Below are 21,680 nucleotides of genomic sequence, written 5' to 3' on the forward strand. Positions count from 1 at the left end.
GCACTAATTTTAGGGGCGGAGTCAAGTTTCTAAATACGTACACAGCTAGAAAAGTGATGGGCAATAGTCTACATTTAATGTCGATAATCTAGTGATGTAAGAAGTTATCGATAAACCGTCTTGTGTGAAAATATCTAGATCCTCCTAAGACACAAGGGGTATTGCGTTGAGAGGGAACACATTTTTGTAATTACATAGGTACAATCTATTTTGAACTTTTTGATTCTAATATTTCAAATTAGAAATCTAAATCAAAAATATTTTATTGCATGGTTATGGGTTTACAAAATTTTTAGGTACAGTCACGCTCCGTAATTGTCGAGCAATTTGAGGTCCTAGCTAGGGAATGCAATCTCGCACCAAGATTGGCGATTCGAGATCTCGCACGAAAAATCCGAATCGAGATTGGGTGTTTCGAGATCTCGACAGTCAGATTTTCGGGATCGAGATTAATATCTCGACGAGATCGAATTTGAAAAGTAACTAAAAATGTGTTATTTTAATCAAAAATCTCTAAGAATTCCATACATATAGACATCGTAAAATCGGGCGTATCGAGATATTCCTAGGAATATAATGAAACGCCGACATTTCATGATCTGCCATATTCTGCGAACACCAGCCATATTCTGATATTCCTATAGTCTATAGGCAAATTAAACAAAAGTCGTCTCCTTCACGATTTTCGTCGACATCTCTTCTAAATACCTAAAACTGGTATGGACGTGTTCCTCGTGATCTCCAGAATATGAATAGACCGGTTTTTATTTTATGGAGGGGGGGGGGGACGTGTCGAAAAAAAGGAAGGAAAAAGTGGGCGGCCGACCAGCATTGATATTTGTTCACGTCTTTAGTCCTATGGGACCGATCGGTTCGTGTGAGATGTCGTTTGAAAGAGTATTAAACGTGCAATTATTGTTTTATAATAACCATAGTCATAACTGTAGTCATTTACAAAATATTTAAAATATATGATTTTTTATCGTGCATGGATGGCATAAGTTCTGACAAAACATGCATCTAATTCAATAAATTATAACTTTACCGCAATTAATGTTATTATAAAATATACGAAAAATTTCATTAGCTTTCCAAAAACATAAGTTTTATTGCTGTATCATATTATATAACAAAGTAATGATGAATTTTGTTCCGTCACGTAAATGGCGGGCGACCGACCTCAACTGATCATTATTTCTCGGGTTCTATTTTACTGATCAATTGGTGATGCATACCATTAGAAAGAATATTAAACATACTATAATTGGTTTCTACTAACCGTAGTCATAACTGTAGTCATTTACAAAATCATTGAAAATATATGATTTCTCGATTAATTATTTTACAATGCGCCCGCTATGAAGCTAGGAATATCAAAGAATGCATTGCTATGATGGATCTGCCGTCTCTTTCATAAGGAAGATCGTGATATGCCTGGGTTAATATTAGATCAGGAAATGGTGGCGTTTCATGATACGCCTAGGATTACGATTTTACGATATGCCGCCGACATACTACTTATTTAAGGTACCTCATGTTATATTTTGAAAATAACAACAACAAATTAAATTGACATTTAACATAAAATCAATTTTAATTTTTACTTTACTTCTATGAAATGCTATCGATGTTAAACCACTATTTACCTTTACTTAGAAACTACGTAACAATAATAGAGCTAAAGCCGGACACATAATAGCACTGCCTGAACAACATGAATCTAAGGTCATATATTACTTAAAACAAAGTATTTCACTTTCAGTCTTATTCGAGATCTCGAAAATATTAATAAAGATCTCGACCGAGATTGCATATATTGAGATTTCCTGTCAACTAGGTTAAATTTCGAAAATACGTGCGAGATCTAGCGAGATCTCGAAATTGCGAGATCTAGATTGCATTCCCTAGTCCTAGCTGAATTGGTTGTTTCATACACTTACTCTTACCACACCCCGGACACTGGCGATCAAATGTATGAAACAAACGCGTTCCTATGCACACAGTCTAAGCTCGTGTAGGTGAACGTGTACCATGCTTGTGTGAGTGAGATAAGACGTGCGAGGGTTCTCGCCAGTTTGTTGTCAAGTTCGATGACCTCAATTACTCAAAACTCATTGCGCGAATCAGGAAGAAATAAAAATCGTATTATGTTGTAAGGCGGGTATCTAAGCTCAATTTATACAATAGTTTCCTATTTTGAATCAGTATAAACAAAGTAACGAAAATTTTGTAAGGAAATTCAGGCCACCAACATATTACGTAAGTTGTAAACATGATTTTTTGTTCATATACTTAGGTATTGTATTGGTTTCAGTGTGATCTGATAGGTTTTGTAAATATTTGAATATTTTACGTGGTCTCCGCTCTGCGCACCGCGTCGTCGCGGCCTTGCCAGCCGGTAACTGTGAGGTAACCGAGAGCGGGTGGGCGGCACTTTCAACGGGAGGCAGGGAGTGATGTCCATACTGTACGTTAGTACTCTTTATTATACCGTGCTCTTACTCTATAGAATGTCCAATCCTGCCTTACAAAGACGTTAATATTTATATTTGTCATGTCTATACTTCGTTTCTGAGCATTATTGAAAAAAAAACTTACTTGATACTAGTATTAACCACTAAGTACATAAATAGGGTAATTCGCCAGTAACAGGCCACTAATAGTAACTGGCCACGCCAAACCAAAAATGAATTCTATTCACCTATAAATAGAATTCATTTTAGTATAAGGTGGCCAGTTATTGAAACCTAATACCTACTAAAATGAATTCTGTATAGAGGTGAATAGAATTCATTTTTAGTTTAGGGCGGCCAGTTACTGTCGAATTACCCTATTCGATATCGAGTTCCGTAAACGTAAGCCGGGTAAGTAAAAAAGATCAATCGCAATAGGGTAATTCGTCAGTGGCCACCCCAAACCAAAAATGAATTATATTCACCTATAAATAGAATTAATTTCAGTATAAGGTGGCCAGTTATTGAAGTTATTGAAACCTTATACTAAAACGAATTCTGTTTATAGGTGAATAGGATTCATTTTTAGTTTAGGGCGGCCAGTTATTTAAAATGGCCAGTTACTGGCGAATTACCCTACTTAATAGTAGCAGTAACAAAAAGTGATAATGCAAATTGCAATCAGTGAGGTGCGCGCCAGCGCGAGTACGGGCGCACTGCACGCGTCTGTGTGCGTGCATTACACACACAAATACAGTCTCTCACGCCGCGGTTACGCCCCGTCAGAGCGACGGGTATATTCAGCTTGAAATCTCAAAATTGACTTTTAGCTCAGCTCCCGTTTCGTCTTAAGTAGAGTTCTAAAATAAAATACATTTTTTTAAATAACTTGTCCTTTTTTAGGGTTCCGTACCCAAAGGGTAAAACGGGACCCTATTATTAAGACATCGCTGTCCGTCCGTCCGTCCGTCCGTCCGTCCGTCCGTCCGTCCGTCTGTCACCAGGCTGTATCTCACGAACCGTGATAGCTAGACAGTTGAAATTTTCACAGATGATGTATTTCTGTTGCCGCTATAACAACAAATACTAAAAACAGAATAAAATAAAGATTTAAATGGGGCTCCCATACAACAAACGTGATTTTTGACCAAAGTTAAGCAACGTCGGGAGTGGTCAGTACTTGGATGGGTGACCGTTTTTTTTTGCTTTTGTTTGTTTTTTTTTTTGCATTATGGTACGGAACCCTTCGTGCGCGAGTCCGACTCGCACTTGCCCGGGTTTTTTACATAATCTATATCTGTGATGACTGCAGTGGCGTGCAGTGGAGATAAGACTTAAATCGGGCTCTAGAAGAGTCATTCTTGAAGGAATGTAACGCAAACTATAAAAATCGGCAACTTTTTTTTTGGTCATTTTGTATGGACTGCCTACCCTAGTGCCTACCTTTTTTTGTATGCACTGCACGCCACTGTGTGATGTAACCCGAGGTCACAATTAGTGGTTATGTTCGAGTCGTCTGCGGCGTAGGCAGTAGAAATGTGGCCAGCGCTTCCACTGCTATGATCAGCCTACGTTCGATCAACGATTCGTCCCCAAATTTACGGCTTAACTTCCAAACCTCGTATCTATTGCACGCGTTTTGTACCAAAATAACACTAATAGCTGGCTAAATAGAGCCGACAGTCCCGTCCAACGAGCGTCATATTCGAGATTGAGAGAAATAATGGAAATGAAAATAGTAATTGGATTTTTAACGTGTTCTTATTCTGTTTTTTGATGCTTGCCGTGTGAGCACACGGAGTCTGATTTTAAAATGAAGGCTTTTCATTTCGAGTGCTTTTACTGTTTATATTTTCTTTATTTCTTGTTTCTAGCCTGTGCTAAAACTGCCATTTATTTGTGAGCATACAACAATCAGTATAGCATTTTATTTATGATTTCAATCACAATTTGGGACGTCAAACTTCAAAACGAATTTGATAATAGGCGTGGTCTAAATTCAGATAGTTATTCGGCAGGGAACTGTCAAACTGGAAATACATACACTGAATTATTAGGTAAGGCTGTGTCACAATAGCTTGAACCTTTAATAGGTTTTTCATATCTCACGCTTTGAAAGTGGGTCACTTTATCTATGAACTATGAAGTGTGCAGTAAGTTACACGTTTCTGGTCTAGACCATTTTACTTTCGAAGTAAGTTTTTCTTTAATCACGGAAAGCAATTCAAATCTAGTTTAATGGATTTATTGTAGAGTTTCCATTCTGATATTTAACTCCTCATTCCATAAATAATGATACCTTTACCTAAATGTAAGTTGAAACACCTAAAAGTAATAATAAGAATATGCCAGAACATTACTTGAGCAAATAAAAAAAATCTATTAAAATATAAGGGTGGATTTAGCTCCGCTACCCTGCAGCCAGACTTAGTTCTGAGTTAGAGTTTGATAGAAATATCAGACTTTTCAGCTTGCCTCATTTGACCTACTCTAAAATGTTACCAGCTCTCCAGCTATGATATGAGACTGCTCTTCTATTAAACATGGACGGGTCCGCAACCCCGGCGCACTCCACGTCTTAATTACGTAGTAGTTCAGTATCTTAGAGACAACTCAAACGAAATGTATGGTAGCATGACTTCAGAGAGGTGAATTAGTGTTAATTAAAATATTCCTAGTCCAAAAGGCTCCCTTTGACCCAAGTCGCCTTTGCAAATGCTAGCAATTAATTACTGCATAAATTACTGGGGTAATAAATTCAGCAGAAAGGCATACGTTAAGGGAATTTCTGTGACTGCAAAAGGCTTCTGTGTTAGCAAAAGAGAGAACTGTAAACCAAATTCATGTGTTTTACACTAAACATTACCAAAATTGGCTTACCTAAACAATCTTTACTTTATCTAATCAATATATTAAGATCGTTTGGACCGTATATTTGTGTCGTATTCTTTCAGAATTTCATGCCAGCATTTTACTCTTTTATATATTATGAAACATTATCAAACAACCGGGAATATCAACCAACGCAACCATTTCACAAAGTAACATCCATACCAAAGAAATTAAACGCGACATCGATACAGGCTGGCGTGATGACAATTTAATAAAAATAGGAATGTGTGCGTCTACTCTGCCAGGCAGAAAAAAAAATGCGGACAGTTTTAGGGTCGACTGCACCAAACCGTCTGTTACCGTTAAAGCGTTCGCTAAATTTTATTGTATGGGCAGTTTCATACTACACTGCTGATTGACGTTGATCAGTCCGTTAAATGTGGTTGGTGCAACTAGCCCCTTAGTCTTGTAGCGCCCATGTAGCTCCGGTTAAGCTAGAATATTATACTTAAATTAACTGACCTTGGTTTATTAGATTAAATTACAACAACGTTTGAGCTCTTAAACTACATCTTTAAGATGCGTTTAGATACGATAATAATATGCATTAAGGGGCCCACTGATTAACAGTCCGCCGGACGGTATCGGCCTGTCGTCTGGCCGATACCGTCCGGCGGACTGTTAATCAGTGGACCCCTTTAGATATATCAGTGTCAATAATGACGTTTTTGTTTGAAGAAACGAATTTAGTCGAGCGAGTCTTTTCTATGGTAAAGTCAGATGGGCGTAACACTCGTAGACTATAATGATTTTCTAAATAAGTATTTTAAACAATTTGTCTCTAAATCTGCGCCTGTGTTACCCAACACAGTAGTATGGTGTAAATACCTATCAATTTCAGAAAGATAATCCTACATTCTAAATATCGGGATAGTTAACTGTTAATATTTTTTATGACTTACCCATTGAAGTATTTTCCACACGCCGTAATAGTTCAAAGTATAATGCATACGTTCCTCAAAAACCCAGCTACAATAAAATTTATTTCTGCGAGACGCCAGTGTTATAAAATATGGCGGAGAGCTATTCCAGCGAGAGTGACTCATAAAATCCTTTGCAAGTGGCCCTTGCGAATGAAAGTTTTACAAAAGTCAGCCCCACAGCACACTTTTCCTTTTGATATATAACCCAGACCACAGAAAATGTAGCACATATTAGAATGCAGTAGGATTTTTAAGGAAAAAAGTCCATTCAGAAAACAGGGCTTTTACTGACAGCAAGTTACTTTTCTTCCTTGCGCTTTAAGGTTCTGTTAAACTTGGTAAATAAGATCTGTCATTTTGAAATCTATTTCAATTGTAGAACATATCGTACAAATACAAATTATAGAATTGAATGACATTTCACTTGTTACGCTAAGCGCGACAGAGTTGGCTAGGTATGATTTAGAGGAGGCTGCAGTGAGGGTTCTGCGCTTTCTGACTTTCTCGAGTCTTGAACATTCTGTTGCTGGACTTTTACTGATTGTCGATAACAATATCAACGCCCATTTATATCTCATAAGAAATTAATTGTTTTCGCTGATCTATTGTTCTCTTCGTCAGAACAGATTAGGAGTGTACTGTGGCTCTCGTCCATATGTCGAGGTCAGAGGGTTGAAGTAACAAGTAGGTCAATCTACCGGTGACACAACTTACCCCGACAAAGGTCTGCAAAGTCACCGGTTACGAACAAAGGCTGTGACATTTTGTTTTCCCTTTAAAGCTCACATGTCAACGCCCTGATCGACACTGGCGTAACCCTTTGCAGGTATTGAATGTTGAGCCAATTTGATTGCATTATACTGCAGCGGCTAGCCGAGATAACAATCGTATTTCAATGAACGCGCCAATCGTTATAACTAAATTAGATATAAATGTAACATTGGTGTAACAGATGGCCCCATGGCAAATGATGAAAATATACACGAAGTAGCTATGTACTGTTTATTTACAAAATAAGTCACATTACACAATGATACAGAGATACTCGCAGATAAAATTACTAGGTATTTATAATTCAATTCTACCATCAAACATAAGAAAACAACTTTAAAATAAAATGCAACTTTGCTATCAGTTTTTGAAGTGCAAAGTAAGCCTTCCGATCCGAGCAGGGCTATAACCGCGAAAATAGAAGTTCGCAAATTGCGGGGATTTTTCTCTGTCACTCTAATTATGCCTTCATTGGAGTAAAAGAGAAAGATCCCCGCAATTTGCGAATTTCGGTTTTCGCGGTAGCCGCTCTGGAGTGGTGAAAAAATACTTACTTAAAGTTTGAAACTTAGAGGTCTTGTACTTTTTTTATAATTTCCATAATTTTAAGTGTCCTGTCGAGATAAATTGCTCATATTCCAAGATATTGTTAGAAATAAGTATATTATAATTCAACATGTGTCATCATCCCTTATTGTCCGTCACTGTCGATTCTCCGACTGCTCTGACCATTCATTGAGCTTGTCCCATTGCCCTTTGAGTGACTTTGACCCTTCTTTATGACGTCCATTGTGAGGAATCAAATTACCCTTGTCTTAATGACAGTACGTGACAAGGCTCCCATATTGTCCACTTACGTGAAAAGAGGCGCTAGCAGACGTTCAAATGCTACTAATATTATAAATGTGAAAGTTTATATGTTCGGAGATTTGAACGGCTGAAGGGATTTTTCTATTAAATGTGTCACATAGGTGGTCATTGACCTAGAAAAGGAAACAGTTAATTATGGTACAGGTACTTTTACTAAAGAGGTGCAAGGGGGGTTACAATTTACTACTAAGCGGGGGAACTGGTGGCATAGGAGCCGCTTCCGTTAGCGAGACACCATATTTACCTAAAATATTTAAAACTCAGCTCCTGTTTCGTCTTAACGTGTTCTACGCGGACGAGATCGCGGACCGAAGTTAGTTTTACTATAGTTACGAATTTTTCACTTAGGACTTGTATATCTCGTTGGCACCCTTCAGCCAAGTACGGCCAAGATCGAAAATATCAGTGGACAGAAATACATACATATAGGTAACATTGGTGTTATCAATAAATATTTGTATTTGTAATATATGAACACGAAGAGAGTGTGTTAAGGAGACTTATTTAGATAGAAATTCCTTGTTATTTTCATATTATATGTATAAATACCTACTATCTGTAAGTTGTGGTCTGTTGCCGTTTTAAAACTAGAAATGACTATCTGAATATATCTCGAGCCCGTAAACACGTCTAGCTAGGTATATTTGTTCTTTTGGCAACGTAATAAATTTGTACGACTTGATAAAGTACATCCTTGAAAAAATGTGTGACTTTTTTCGGTACCTGGTCAGAGAACAGAATCTTCACTTAAACAGTTTGTTAGTAAAACTTTTGCGGACACTTCCGACCCTAAAGCAATCAGTGCTGCCCCAAAAGCTTTGCGGACTTTTGCAAAAGCTCATTTCCTTTGGGATCATACTCGCTGCTACACACTGATAAATAAAACAGGAATTAACTTGTCCAAACTAGTGGAAGCTTGGAAATCCGAAATCTTACTGAAGAAAGACCTAGCTTTGTTTGCTGGTGAGCGGCGTTTACTTCATTTTGGATCATACCGGGGTTTGACGGGTGCAATTTAGTTTGACGTTTAAAAAGCCCGGGGTGAAAGTGAAACTTACTGTAAGTTGATGTCGATAAAATTATGACGTAAGACAAAACCGTTATGTTATGTGTTTTTTTAATACAGGGTCATTTCTGGGTCGTCATCCAGAACTACTTTTTATGACTTTGTGGATCACCACATTATCTCAAGAATATGTTATTATTTGATTACGAGACAATTAGTTATTTTTTTCTTATTTTCAAGTAAGATTAATTTTATACTAAGTAATCATGGTCACCCTATGAGTTTTGACATACCCTGCATGGAAGCGACAAGACGTCACATTGAGTAGGGTGACCAAATTGTATGCAAAAATGTTTTTATTTTTTCTAATTGTCATCTAAAAATAATCATCATTACTGGCGATAAACAATAATTAACAACATCAGTAGGCTTATCCTTGAATTCTGTATGATGTCTGGTTGTCTTCCTACACGACCCCGAAATCATTTTGTAAACGAAACCTACTGAACTGAATTATATAATATTAATAAATATGTCATTTTGATTATTGTTACTGACTTGAGGCAATGTCAAATATTTACATTAAAACAATAAGAATAAACTCTTAATTAATAATGTTACTTTAATGATGAGGCACATTTTCTTACTATGGTCTAGAAATTGCTTACTGACGTTCTAAGTCGATATTTAATTAATCACCAGCACTGGTACGTAAATGCCTCCGCAAAACCGGCCGATGTTAATAATTTAAAATGTACCATTAATTTATGTCCAGGTTCGCGTCGGTGAATTGTATAGGCACTTATTTATATAAAATAAACCAATTCGTTGTCTTTGTAAAATAAATGACACGATTAATTGTGCAACAAACTGAGCCGACTGCTAACGATACCTCAATGTTCTGTGTTCAATTAATCTCGACGCCTGAGGCGGCAGTTTTTCATAGGCATTTTCGTTTATCTTTTAATATTTACAATTTTATTATTATAAACAAAATAACTGCCCGATTGGAACTTTAAGATACGTCAATTAATAGATCTAGAAACGATATTTATTAGATGTGTAAGTGTCAAAAAGTGACGTTTTTGTTTGAAGAAACGTCACATTTGACACTATCATATCTAATCCATATCGTTTCTAGATCTATTAATTGACGTACCTTAAAGTTCGATCGGGCGGTAATTTTTGTATTTTCAGTAAAAAATATTTGATTTGATGTAGATTCAAATATGTAAAATTATACAGATGAAATTGGACTGGAACCTGAAATTTTCCCTTTAGTAGAGTTAGATTTATTTAAGTGCCCAAATGCTCTTACAGTCAACTTAAAAAATTCAGACAACTTTAAAAAATCTAACCATACCAATGATTTTCAAGTAACTTAGAAAAAGCAGTAAGCAAAGAATTATTTGAAGTATTTAATTATTTAGAAGTTGCCCTTTTGAGAAGGAAATTATTATTCGGAACTTTGTGGAAACTTACCGAAATCTAGAAAAACCCTAACTTCGCCAGTTCGCCACCCTTCCGCAACTTCGCCATATCATTTTGTTATGAAAATCATACTAAAACTTATTGCAAATCCAAAATGTTGAATTACTAAACCCCCAGTCGCCATGGTATAAGTTATTGTACAATTATGATTTAATGCTAAGGCGAAGTTACTAAAAGGCGAATTAAAGGGTACTTACAATTTTTTGACAACTTTGATGGCTTTGGTCAGTACCGAGTAGGCTAGGAGGCCATGGCAAAACACACTTATCTACTCCCGATCCCTTTTCTGTCACTTAGAGAAGACAACTCGCCGTAAAAGCTCACTGTACTTTGTCCCAGCGCTCGATGTCCATGCATTTTGTATGGATTATTGTAGGTAACGCCGCTCGACGTGGTGGCACATAAAATAATAATGTCCCCGGTTCGCTGCTGCTTCGGGCCGCGTGTCATCTGTATTACATCCAGTACATTTTGGGGTACGTTCCAGTCGAATTCAGAGAACGGGCGAGTTCAAAACTCTGTCGAACCACGGCTACCACGAGCTTGCCACTGACATATTCGCTAACTTCTGCATAACTTATTTTCTATATATCTCGCTCGCACGAATATACACCAGTACGAGCGAGATGCATAGAAAGTAAATCAGAGGGCTGTAAACTCAGAAACTTTCGCGCGGGCCACCGTCGGGAGGTCTGGTTGCGGCTGTTAGGGCTGAATCCCTGGAGCCTATCGCCGGCCGGATTGGAACGCTCCGCGGGCCGGGGTTTGGAGAGCCCTGAAGTAAATTAAGCACACGCTAGCGAACATAAGTCAGTCTAATTTGCGGGTCAAACCGAAGTAAAGAGTAAAAATTCGAAGGGTCAGTTGCAACTAGGTACGCACATTTAAAACTAACACATAACACCACTTGACATAGCCTCGCTAAACGCTGATTGAAAAAAAAAAACATTTAAATATATTATTTTACTTTTAATTGGCACTTTCTATCAACGATTCCTTTTTTCGAATTTCAAATTGAATTTACCCCGGTCACCCTACAACTCGACTCGCACCAATCGGAACCCGTGGTCCGTACATTTCAGGGCACGTACGCGCGACGTGTTTTCTGTTGCCCGCGTTACCCCATTTCCGCGGGAGTGCTATTAGCAGAGATCACTTACTAACTAGACCAGAGGGTAGCCGAGGCAAGCGTACATCGACAAATGCCAAACTACAAAAAATGTATCGGGATGATAGATGCTACGATAAGTCACGCGACTGTTCCCATACATTAAGTTTCGATTAGTCTATTTCCGACGTCTATTCCGACTATTGTCATCTTGACTAGGCCCCCAGTGTCACCAATTTAATATGAGAGCGCGATTGTGTATATATCAACAAATATTAAGAGATTGCCTCATGTCATGAGGCTCTGTGTAAAATATGTTGTACTTAAATATTGAAATTGGTGAAGAAATTAATGGATCCCGGAGCTCAGTATACTTAAAATGGTTTAACTGAAAAGCCGCTCATATCAGTTGCGTTAATTCACGTTTCTGAATTTTACAAATATGTAGGTACCTATCTGCTCGATCAATGAAATATTTCTGCTTGGTGCTAGAGGCTACCTTAGGATAAAGTATTAGAGCCTGTGCGGAAAGAGAAGAGTCGTGGAATATAATGGAACCAATACATACTCTTCCTTTTTTCTATAAATTGATGCAGTTAGGACTTCGGGCTGTGGCCGCGACGAAGTATTTTTTAAAGCGCGTTATGTGTGGTGATCTCTCCTACGCTTTTTATGAAGCGGAATCTACGTATGTTAGTCTATGGCTATTACAGACTTATCGCGAACTGTACTAACTTGCCCTGATTACTCCTTATTGCCGCGCGATCGCGGGGGCTCTCAAACAATTACAAAACTCTTGTTTGTGTTAAGACTTTCTAATCAAAGATCCGATGGGACGTTTGCTGTGTTGTTTTAGTGAAAATGAGGACGGTACAAATGGAGTTTCATTAGAAAATGTGTTCACTGCTCTTACCTATGTAGAGAAGGAATTATTACGAGTTCCGACTGAACATCTAGCGACCTTCAAGCAGCAATTTTGGCTGAAGGGTGTCAAGTTTCGGCGGTTTCGCGGCCGGTTCCCTGACACTGCGGGGTTGCGTAATGCATCGCAGCCATAATGTGATTTGTAGTGTTTAGTTTTAAAATATATTTTTTGATATGTATGCTAGTTTTAAGGTATTTATGCATGGGCCACTAGTTCCCTGAAATCAAAAAAAAAACTCATTTCATTTCATTAAGCAAGAAACGGCAAACAAACACGTTTGTTGTATCACGTTTAAGCCTCACTTCACTCACTTTTTCACCTCTTTCTCAGGCCTCCAACTATCTCTAGATATACCAGCTTTATATAAATTTGTTCAGCGGTTTAAGCGTCAAAAAGTAACAGATGAACTGACTGACAGACATACATACAGGCAGAGTTACATTTGCATTTAGCGATTGAGACGTAAGTAGGGATTAAGAAAAAATCTTGAACGATAATATTTTTTCAAACTGCTAGCATTTCTCTGCATCTCACTGTAGGTGGATAGAGACAAATATACATGTACCTATTCCGATGAGATAGTAGTATAAATTCAATAGTGTAAGGTGCCACAGTGAGAAACTATTAATGAGGTCCCAAAGTTTGCAAAGTTATATTTTAAGGGGCTCACAGATTACCAGTTCGCCAGACGATATCAGCCTGTCAGTTGCTCGAAACTGCCACCTTTTGCGTTTAACTGACAGGTTGATATCGCCCGGCAAACTGGTAATCTGCGGGTCCCTTTATACAAAAGAAAGGACGCTTATTCTGTAGTTAACAATATATCTAAAGGGGCCCACTGATTACCAGTCCGCCGGACGATATCAGCCTGTCATTAATCGCAATAGGCCACACTAACATATTTTGGTTTTAATCACACACTAACTGAACAGTTCTCGTTCGGCCTGCAGATTTCGGATCGCGATAGTGTGTGGCGGCTTGACGATTTCGGTCAGCGCCGGCAGATATCGGCCGGACAGTCCGTGGTTTGAAATAGAACTGTTAATGAGTGGCCTGTTGCGATTAACTGACTGGCAGATAGCGTCCGGCGAACTGTCAATGAATAGAGCTCTGGGCAAACTTATATCAGACCGTTGCTAGCGGGCGACCATACGGCGAAAAACTGACGACTCTCAACTGCTAGTCTGTAGTTGCAGAGGTGGCAGCAGGCCATTGCCAGCAAGCAATAATCGCTTAAGGGGCGCACTGGTTACCAGTTCGCCGCCGGACGTATCAGCCTGTCAGATAAATGCAAAATTTGACAGCTCCGATCAACTGACAGGCTGAAATCGTCCGGCGAACTTTTAATCTGTGGGTCCCTTTATGTATGTGGCAGTTATTGGCCTAGGACGCCAGGCTGCCTGAATCGCAAAGACTGCAGGCGGACTGATAATCAGTGGGCCCCTTAATATGGCATGCAAAATTCTTTAACCGGGGTTTTAGTAAGTTTCTTTAAAGGTGAAAATAAAAATAAAAAGATAAGGATATATCAAAGGAAAACAAACTCCACGCCATTTTAATATGAACTTTATTAAACCTTATCGAAACTTTTACATCGAAAGTTAACAGAAGGTGTTGTACATTTAAACTTTCCTTTTAAAATTTTACTTGATTAACGGAATCTTAGTAGATTCATTTCTAAAACACATATAAGTGCTTTGTGTTGCGCCAATTTTTAAAAGACATCGATTCAACCAAAAATTGTACCTATAATACGACACGGTGAAATATGTATAGTATGACACGACGGAATAATATGGCAAGTAGAAACCTATCGTATACATATTTTAGTTATTTGGTCATCTCGATATCTTTTGTCTAATGTACATATATATAGTTAAAGCTCTTCAAATTAACTTAATTAAAATACGAAAGCTATCACTAGGTACTTAAAAATAAATTATTTTGCTTAAATAGTAAAACACGAAAGGCTTTGTTTCATTTTTTGTTACTGCTACGCACGTAATGCAACATCTCTTTTATTAATTTATTTCATTCTGAGTTCAGGACACCAATTGTGATTTAACATTTTGTTACGGTTTTGATCTTGTGGTAAAGACCTTGACGATAGCCCCATGGCGTACGCCCATGCGTACGCAGCATTTTTTAAGGGGTGGGACAGAAGTAGGGGAGGCTGGGTACGTTGTAACAGGGTTCGGTTGAAACAGAAATTCTTAGCTTATGGTCAGAGACCAGGGTGGGGCAACTGCCCCACCTTGCCTCATGTGGGTACGCCTATGTCGATAGCTCTCGCTGATTGGTGCGATAGAAATGCGCTTGAAGTCGCGTCATTAAACACCCTTTACCAGTCTTACTCATCGGAAATAGACCACGTGTTTGCCGTATGTGGGAAATACATATCCCTTAGCCTGGTAAAGGGTTAAGCTACTATCATAACCATAGTCGGTTTTTCTAACACAAAAACGTACCAGTGCTAAATAGTCATTAATTAAATATCGATTCAAGCAATATCAATATCGATAGCGAGCAATTTCTAAGTCATACTAAAATATGTGACTCTTCATTGAAGTATACATTATTAGTAATTAAAAGCGTTAGTTATTTTAAACAAATTGTATCCGTTAATCTGGGGTATGACCATATCAAGATCAAAACCATAACAAATTGGAAAAACTGAATCGGCCTACAGAACAGCGAGAACATTCAAAATACCTTTCAGGAATTCTTATCGGATTTCTGAAATAAAAAGACTCCCGTTGTTCGATTTTACTGTGGAACTGAATGAGAAAGGCTTCAGTTTTCAAATTAAAACACTCGGAGAATATCAATACAGACGAACAACAAGAACTCATTACTTTACATTGAAAAAACGTGTTAGTTTGTCATTCATGTCGTCGTAGGGTGTGTTGAACGCACTCTTCCAAAGTTGTAATAAAAATTATATTGCAACTATTTAATCTTAAAATAATAGTTTTCAGAGACATTCAGTTTTTTGACATTGATAGCATATTTAGGTAGGATTTAGAAAAGTTTGAGTTTCGTTAGAGACCCCATACTAATAGTGTCTCCGGCGTCGGCTTCTAATCAACTCTATGGCTGCTGCTCGACGCGACATTGCGCGTTGGCGCAACTGCGCACCGACACCATTTTCCATAGCGCTGACTAGACCCCGACGCTCGAAAGACGTTATTAGGCCCCATTCGCACGATAGCTTTTTCAACGCGCGTTAAAAAAGCGCTTGAATCTGTCCATACTCTAAATTCGACTTAACGACCAAGGCTAAAAGTCGAAAATCCAGCAACGCTTAATAAAAAGCGCCACCGCCATCGTGTGAATAAATACACATGTATCCATTTGTGCCATTCGAACGCTTTTTTAACGCGCGTTAACAAAGCTCCCGTGCGAATGGGGGCTTAGTGTGGGGTTTTTTTTAGACAGGGGTAGAGCGTAAATAAACGCCTAAAAATCCAGTTGTTCCAAAAGAAGAGACGGAAATTTTTATTAGCAGTGTTCCGATGTAAGTTTATTTTGTACAAAGTTACGGAGCCGGTAAATCATATAGCGAGTTACTATTGTGCCTTGATTCGTTTATAATGCGTTATTAATGGCATTAGTAAATATTTTTGGATAAAGCATTAACCTTCATATGTGTTGTCTTCAAACCTCGGCTGTGTTCTATAGAGCAGAAAAATTCGCTCTCGGAAAAAAGTAAAAAAGAAGATTAAATATTCGGTCACTCCGTATATTGGTCGTTCTTATCTAGGAGACAACGTGATAAAACGGTATCCGTCACTTTCTATCCCGCGGTGTTAAAAAGTGACAGTTATTTTATCACGTGGATAAAGCCATTCATAACTCGAACTTTATATAGACAAGAGGTTAAGCTTAGCGCACTGTATTTTCTGATAACCACCAAAGAGAAGAAAAATAAACATTTTATAGGTTCAGCATGGACTGTAGCAGAGATATATATAACTCCGTATAAGATAAATAAAGTCTAAGAAAAAAACGTGCCTCAGAAATCAAGAAAAAGTTATTCTCGAATAGATGGCGCCATTACCTTTGGCCAATTCTCGGCTAAATGGCGTTGACAACACCGTTTGATATTTAACAATTTTAACACATCAGTGAAAGAACATGGGTCAGTATGGAACAATAAAAATTAAAAATCATTTATCCGTACACATATTTTGATTAATTAATACATTTCCAATTATATTTTAAGTTTTAATCGTGTGTCGATAGATGGCAGTAAATGTACCGTGACTACAAAATTTACTTTCGCAATAGCCCTCTATACTATCTATTATCCTTGACTGTAGCTAATCATATTTCGTGACCGTGATATTGTGTTACCTGTTGTTTTATTTATTAATTGTTTGTCACGAATAAACGCTTTCTGTTCTATTCTATATTACTCGTTTTATTTATTTGCAATTTTAATTAAGGTCCTATTCTGGATATTCATATTACCAAGAGTTCAAATATAAGGAATAAACAGTAAGCGTAGGTAGATATTGCCTACAAAAGAACATTGACGTCGTCAAATTAATTTAATTAGGCAAGCTATAAATATTTTCAATATAAGTGTATTTTTGGAAAATTTGGCACAAAGAAAAATCTCCCAATTTTTGCGCAATAAAGGCATACCTACCCAATTTATTAATAGAATGCTGTATGAAATTTTTAAACACGGTGCAAAATTCAATTAAATTATCTGTACAAGTGTACTTAACAAAAAGATGGTTCAAAAACCGAACCTGCAGGCGTATTATGGGTGGCTTTATCGACGTGATAAAAAAAGTGTCAATTTTTAACACCATAAGATTAAAATAGGACGGACACTGTCATCATTGTCATTATCCGTTGTATATACTGTAAATCCATCCAAGTATAGTCCCATATTATAGTCCACCTAATTTGATTAAGTATACTCGTAATCAAATTAGGTATTTAGACTATATCTTGAACTGTCATAAAATAACTTCATGGATCACCGGAACATTGCCAAAACAACTATAGGTGCATACAGCAATTTAGTATACGTTTTTAAGATTTATTTTAGTTTGGAATTAAAACAAAAAAATACGGACCTTAATTATGTCTTATATTGCATTTTTTAACAAATTTTCAAACTTTAAAAGGAAATTGCTGGTTGCCTATTCAGTAATTTGCCTGCATTACAGGCCACATCATACTTAAACTATTTACAGACATATTTTTTACCTAATTGTTAAATTTTGAACACAACATTACAAACATTGCATAACCATTCATAGAATAAATTAACAACAGTACCTGACCAATTACACAATTCATATTTTAAAAACAGTCAGAGAAATAGGGCTTAGTTATAAAAAAACTTTGACATTCAAACGAGTTTAAAAAGTTTTAAATATGAAACAGTCAGAAGCAGCACTGAAATAGTGAAGCTGTCGCGATGATCTCTCAGAGCGGGGCATTCTGTAATAAAAGATAATAATTAAATCGTACAATCAATGCAGGTTATTTTAAATGCTGAGGAATAGGAATGTCACGTGACTGCTACCCTATACAAAGGTAGACATTTTCCTCTCCGGAATCTCTGGATATTAACATTATATTTAGAAAACATTTTTTTCGCAATTTAATTAATGTTAACCACAGCCATTTTGGTTCAATTTGGTGTTCGCTCCTAACTTTAATCAATAAATCGCAAAAGTCAAACGATGGGATGGGAACAACTTTACCACCTTGTGAAACAAATTACTATACCATAATGTCAATATCCAGAATGGGAACATCAGAAAAAGTTGACAAGAGGAAAGCACAATCAAGGTATATTATCAAAATATTTTTCACCAAACCAGCTCGGGAAGCCTTACTTTGCACTTCAAAAACTGATAGCAAACTTGCATTTTATTCATATGTGAGGCAAAGTAATAAAATGCAAATTTTAAGTTGTTTTCTTATGTTTGCTGGTAGAATTGACTTTTAAATGATGATTTTGGATAATAAAAATTTAATAACATTCATTTGGATTCGATTTGGTTTGATTTTGTTTGATATTTTACATTTAATATTTGCTTCGGGTTGGTGTGGTGAAAAATTTCGTGTTTCACTCGGGGACAAATTTTGTTTAACCCTCGTGCTTTGAAACCTTCGCAACGCTCAAGATTCCATTTTTCGAATCACTCGCTACGCTCGTGGTTTAATCTTGGAATCTTTCGCTTGCTCGGGTATCAATATTAGCACGAGCGGTTAAACACAACTTTGCCCCCTTGTAAAACAAATAACTATTACATTACAAGAATAAGTGTTCACCATTTCATGTATTTTTCATGTCATGTTTTATTATAGAAGTAAAACGAGTTGTATATATCTGGAATGAATGACGTTCAGACAACATAATTTATTATTACAAATAAAAATCGACTTAAACGTTTATCGTAATACGATGTTTTTACTGCTGCGATGCCTTTACGCCGGTTGACTCTCGTATAGGCCAGTCAAATTAGCACAAAAAAACGTTTAGATTAATTAATTCCCACATTCCCAGCTTGCGTGAAATAATTTTACTATCTTCATTTGGTCCTAAATGCGTATAATCTGAGTTTGCTCCATTATCCAGGAAGTAGTTGGCGTAGACCGCATCGAATAAACTGAACTGAAGTTATAATCGAATGACCGTAAACCTCCATTCACCATTAAATTCCATCAAATCTACCACTGTGTTGCCAGTAAAATGAAACGTTTTATTAATAGTAAATATATTATCAGCGGAAGAATGCACATAAGTAAATAATTTACTATTAATTTTAAAAACAATATTTAAATGCTTATTTTAAATAATCAGTCTTCTAAAAAAAGCTGTCCCATAAATTAATATTGAATTATAACTATTTTGAGGTAGAAAAGTTCGTATTGAATTGGTAACACTTCAGGTGTAATCAACATTTGGTATTCCGTTTTAATACAATAACATTATCGTCTTACGATGCGCGTATAATTTTATACCTTAAAACGTAAATTCGAAAACGTCAAGTACAGGATAGTGTAAAACGGCCTTATGGGTACCATGATGGATTTATGGAGGCCATGACACTTACTTGTCAAGTCAAGTTGTCACTTCATTCGGCATCTGGGGGGCTACCGCGAAAACCGAAATTTGCAAATTGCGGGGATCTTTCTCTTTTACTCCAATGAAGGCGTAATAAGTGTGACAGAGAAAAATGCCCGCAATTTGCGAACTTCGATTTTCGCGGTTATAGCCCTGACGTCTGTCTTGAGCGCTCGAATGTTTTCCTATCCCGTCGTGGTGATTTCCTTTGTTAAGTTTTTGTTTCTTGTTAAGTTTTTCGTTAAGTTTGTGTTGTTTCTTTTTGTTGATACTAATACTGTGTTAAGTTTGTACCGCGAACGTGAGTTTTGATTTTACGAAAGCAAAATGGAACCTGTGGCAGGTCCCTCTCACATGAAGGAGAATATTTCTCTCTCCGCTATAAATATTTACTATATAAATAAAAAAATATCTAAGAGTCGAAATATAGGCGACACATTTAACGAAAGCCCTGCATTAATGTCGTTGATTGCGTTTCAGTAAATGTATAAAAAATGGAGTCTATATTTTGACGTAGCTTCCATATTCCATACAAAAAGGGATTTTATTAAGTACGTTCTTTACCTTCAGTTAGATAATTATATTTTACATTATCACAAAAAGGTTGGTGACATCTGATCCGTCATACTGACGTTGACAGATGTCATTGTGACAGTGACATTTCTTGGTAGATTTGATGGAATTTAATGGTGAATGGAGGTTTAGAGAACGTTTCACGTATTTCTATCGTGCCGCATATCCACAGTAGCATTAGACTAAAAGCGTTTTCACATTGTCCGTTCCGATATCGGATGTCGGATGACCCTTGGTGAAAAAAGCTGCCTATGGCATCAAACCAGTTTTTTTTACATTAACGCTTTCTTTTGAACAAAATACAAAAAAATTTAGGTATGTGAAAATCTTAGGTTTTTTGCTTCTTTATAGTTTTATCCGCAATTGATAGCAAGGCTGACAATGTGAAAACGATCTCTAAGGGTTTAGGAATAATCATGTTTACTTACTATTAGTGTGCCTCTCCTGTGGTTTCACCACCTCAATAGCTGCGCTGTAGGCCGTTGGCATTAAACCTGAAACATTTTGTTACTTTACAAGTTTACAACACCTTCAATTTATATCGTCGTGCCATGTTCAACATATCCGGACGCTTTTAACCGATAGAAAATGTTACACAAGAGACAGATAACTGAGACTACTCCACTATACTCGGGTCAAACAGATCACTGTGTTACGTTCTTTCCTGTGGACAGGAGAGAAAACTAGCGTGTTCGCGCGAACTGTACATTTTTCTTCCCTGTGGGCAATAGTTAACAGCTTGTGGGCATGTAAGTAATGATTTAATCATAGTTCTGTAAATAAAAGGAGGACCTTTTTACGTGGGTTAGGGTTAAATAAGAAAATTAACCTTTATAGCCCTTAACTTTGTGTATGTCCACAGGAAAGAACGTAACACAGTGATCTGTTTGACCCACTCACCTGGGTAGTACAAAGTGGTTCGATTAGTAGTATAGTTGGCAGGCGGCAGGGTCAGGAGACACACGAACTGCTCCCACGGCCGAGGTACGTCGTCATCGTGCACGACGGCTGTGCTGGTGAGCGAGTACATGCCCCACGAGTCCATCTCCGTTCGGGTTTCCACCTGCTTTAGTGGGATTCTGGGAACAAAGAGATTAAAGGATGACAGGAAAGCATCACGTGATTGCCTGTCATGTCATAGAACAGTAAGCGCCGGAAGCTCCGACTTGGATACGACTCATACGACCCGGTCTACGAGTATCGTCGTCCTTAAGTAAGCACTGCACCTTCCCGTTCATCTTGCGTATTTAATTTCTCCAGTGTTACACCTAAATTTTGTGTGCAAATGTGGTAGGTAATTATCTATTTCTACGGACCTAAGTCACATACACATACTTGACATATTTTTGCGAGAAAGTTAGTTATTAATAACAAATTTGATGTAAAATTCTAAGAATAATGTACGATTCCCACCGAACCGGCACGGCCCGACCCCGACTTCGAATTACTAGCTGAAAAATATGACTATACTACTATAATTCGACAATTCAGTTACTTAAAAACACCATGGCGCACATGGCGCGATTATCAACTCTGGCCAAAGCCATCATAGTGAATCATTTAACGTGA

At 37.4% G+C, this 21,680-nt stretch overlaps 1 protein-coding gene across 2 annotated transcripts in view; it reads right to left on the reverse strand.

Moving 5' to 3' along the window:
- Positions 1-3,437: 3,437 nt before the first annotated feature.
- Positions 3,438-21,680, reverse strand: part of LOC134680166 (uncharacterized) — a 50,592-nt gene continuing 32,349 nt past the window's right edge. The window contains exons 5-8 of one of the 2 annotated variants that reach the window (XR_010100433.1): positions 21,012-21,190; positions 20,540-20,605; positions 16,858-17,902; positions 3,438-3,744 (exon numbers count right to left, since the gene is read on the reverse strand). Coding sequence is in view for 1 of the 2 variants with exons in the window: in XM_063539242.1 (XP_063395312.1) it covers positions 17,811-17,902; positions 20,540-20,605; positions 21,012-21,190 (337 nt within the window). In the remaining variant the exon portion in view is untranslated. Of the gene's footprint in view, positions 3,745-13,989; positions 17,903-20,539; positions 20,606-21,011; positions 21,191-21,680 lie in introns of those variants that run through there. The other variant, XM_063539242.1, reaches the window with a different exon arrangement.

This window comes from Cydia fagiglandana, chromosome 1, assembly GCF_963556715.1.
Source record: "Cydia fagiglandana chromosome 1, ilCydFagi1.1, whole genome shotgun sequence".
Taxonomy (NCBI): Eukaryota; Metazoa; Arthropoda; class Insecta; order Lepidoptera; family Tortricidae; genus Cydia; species Cydia fagiglandana.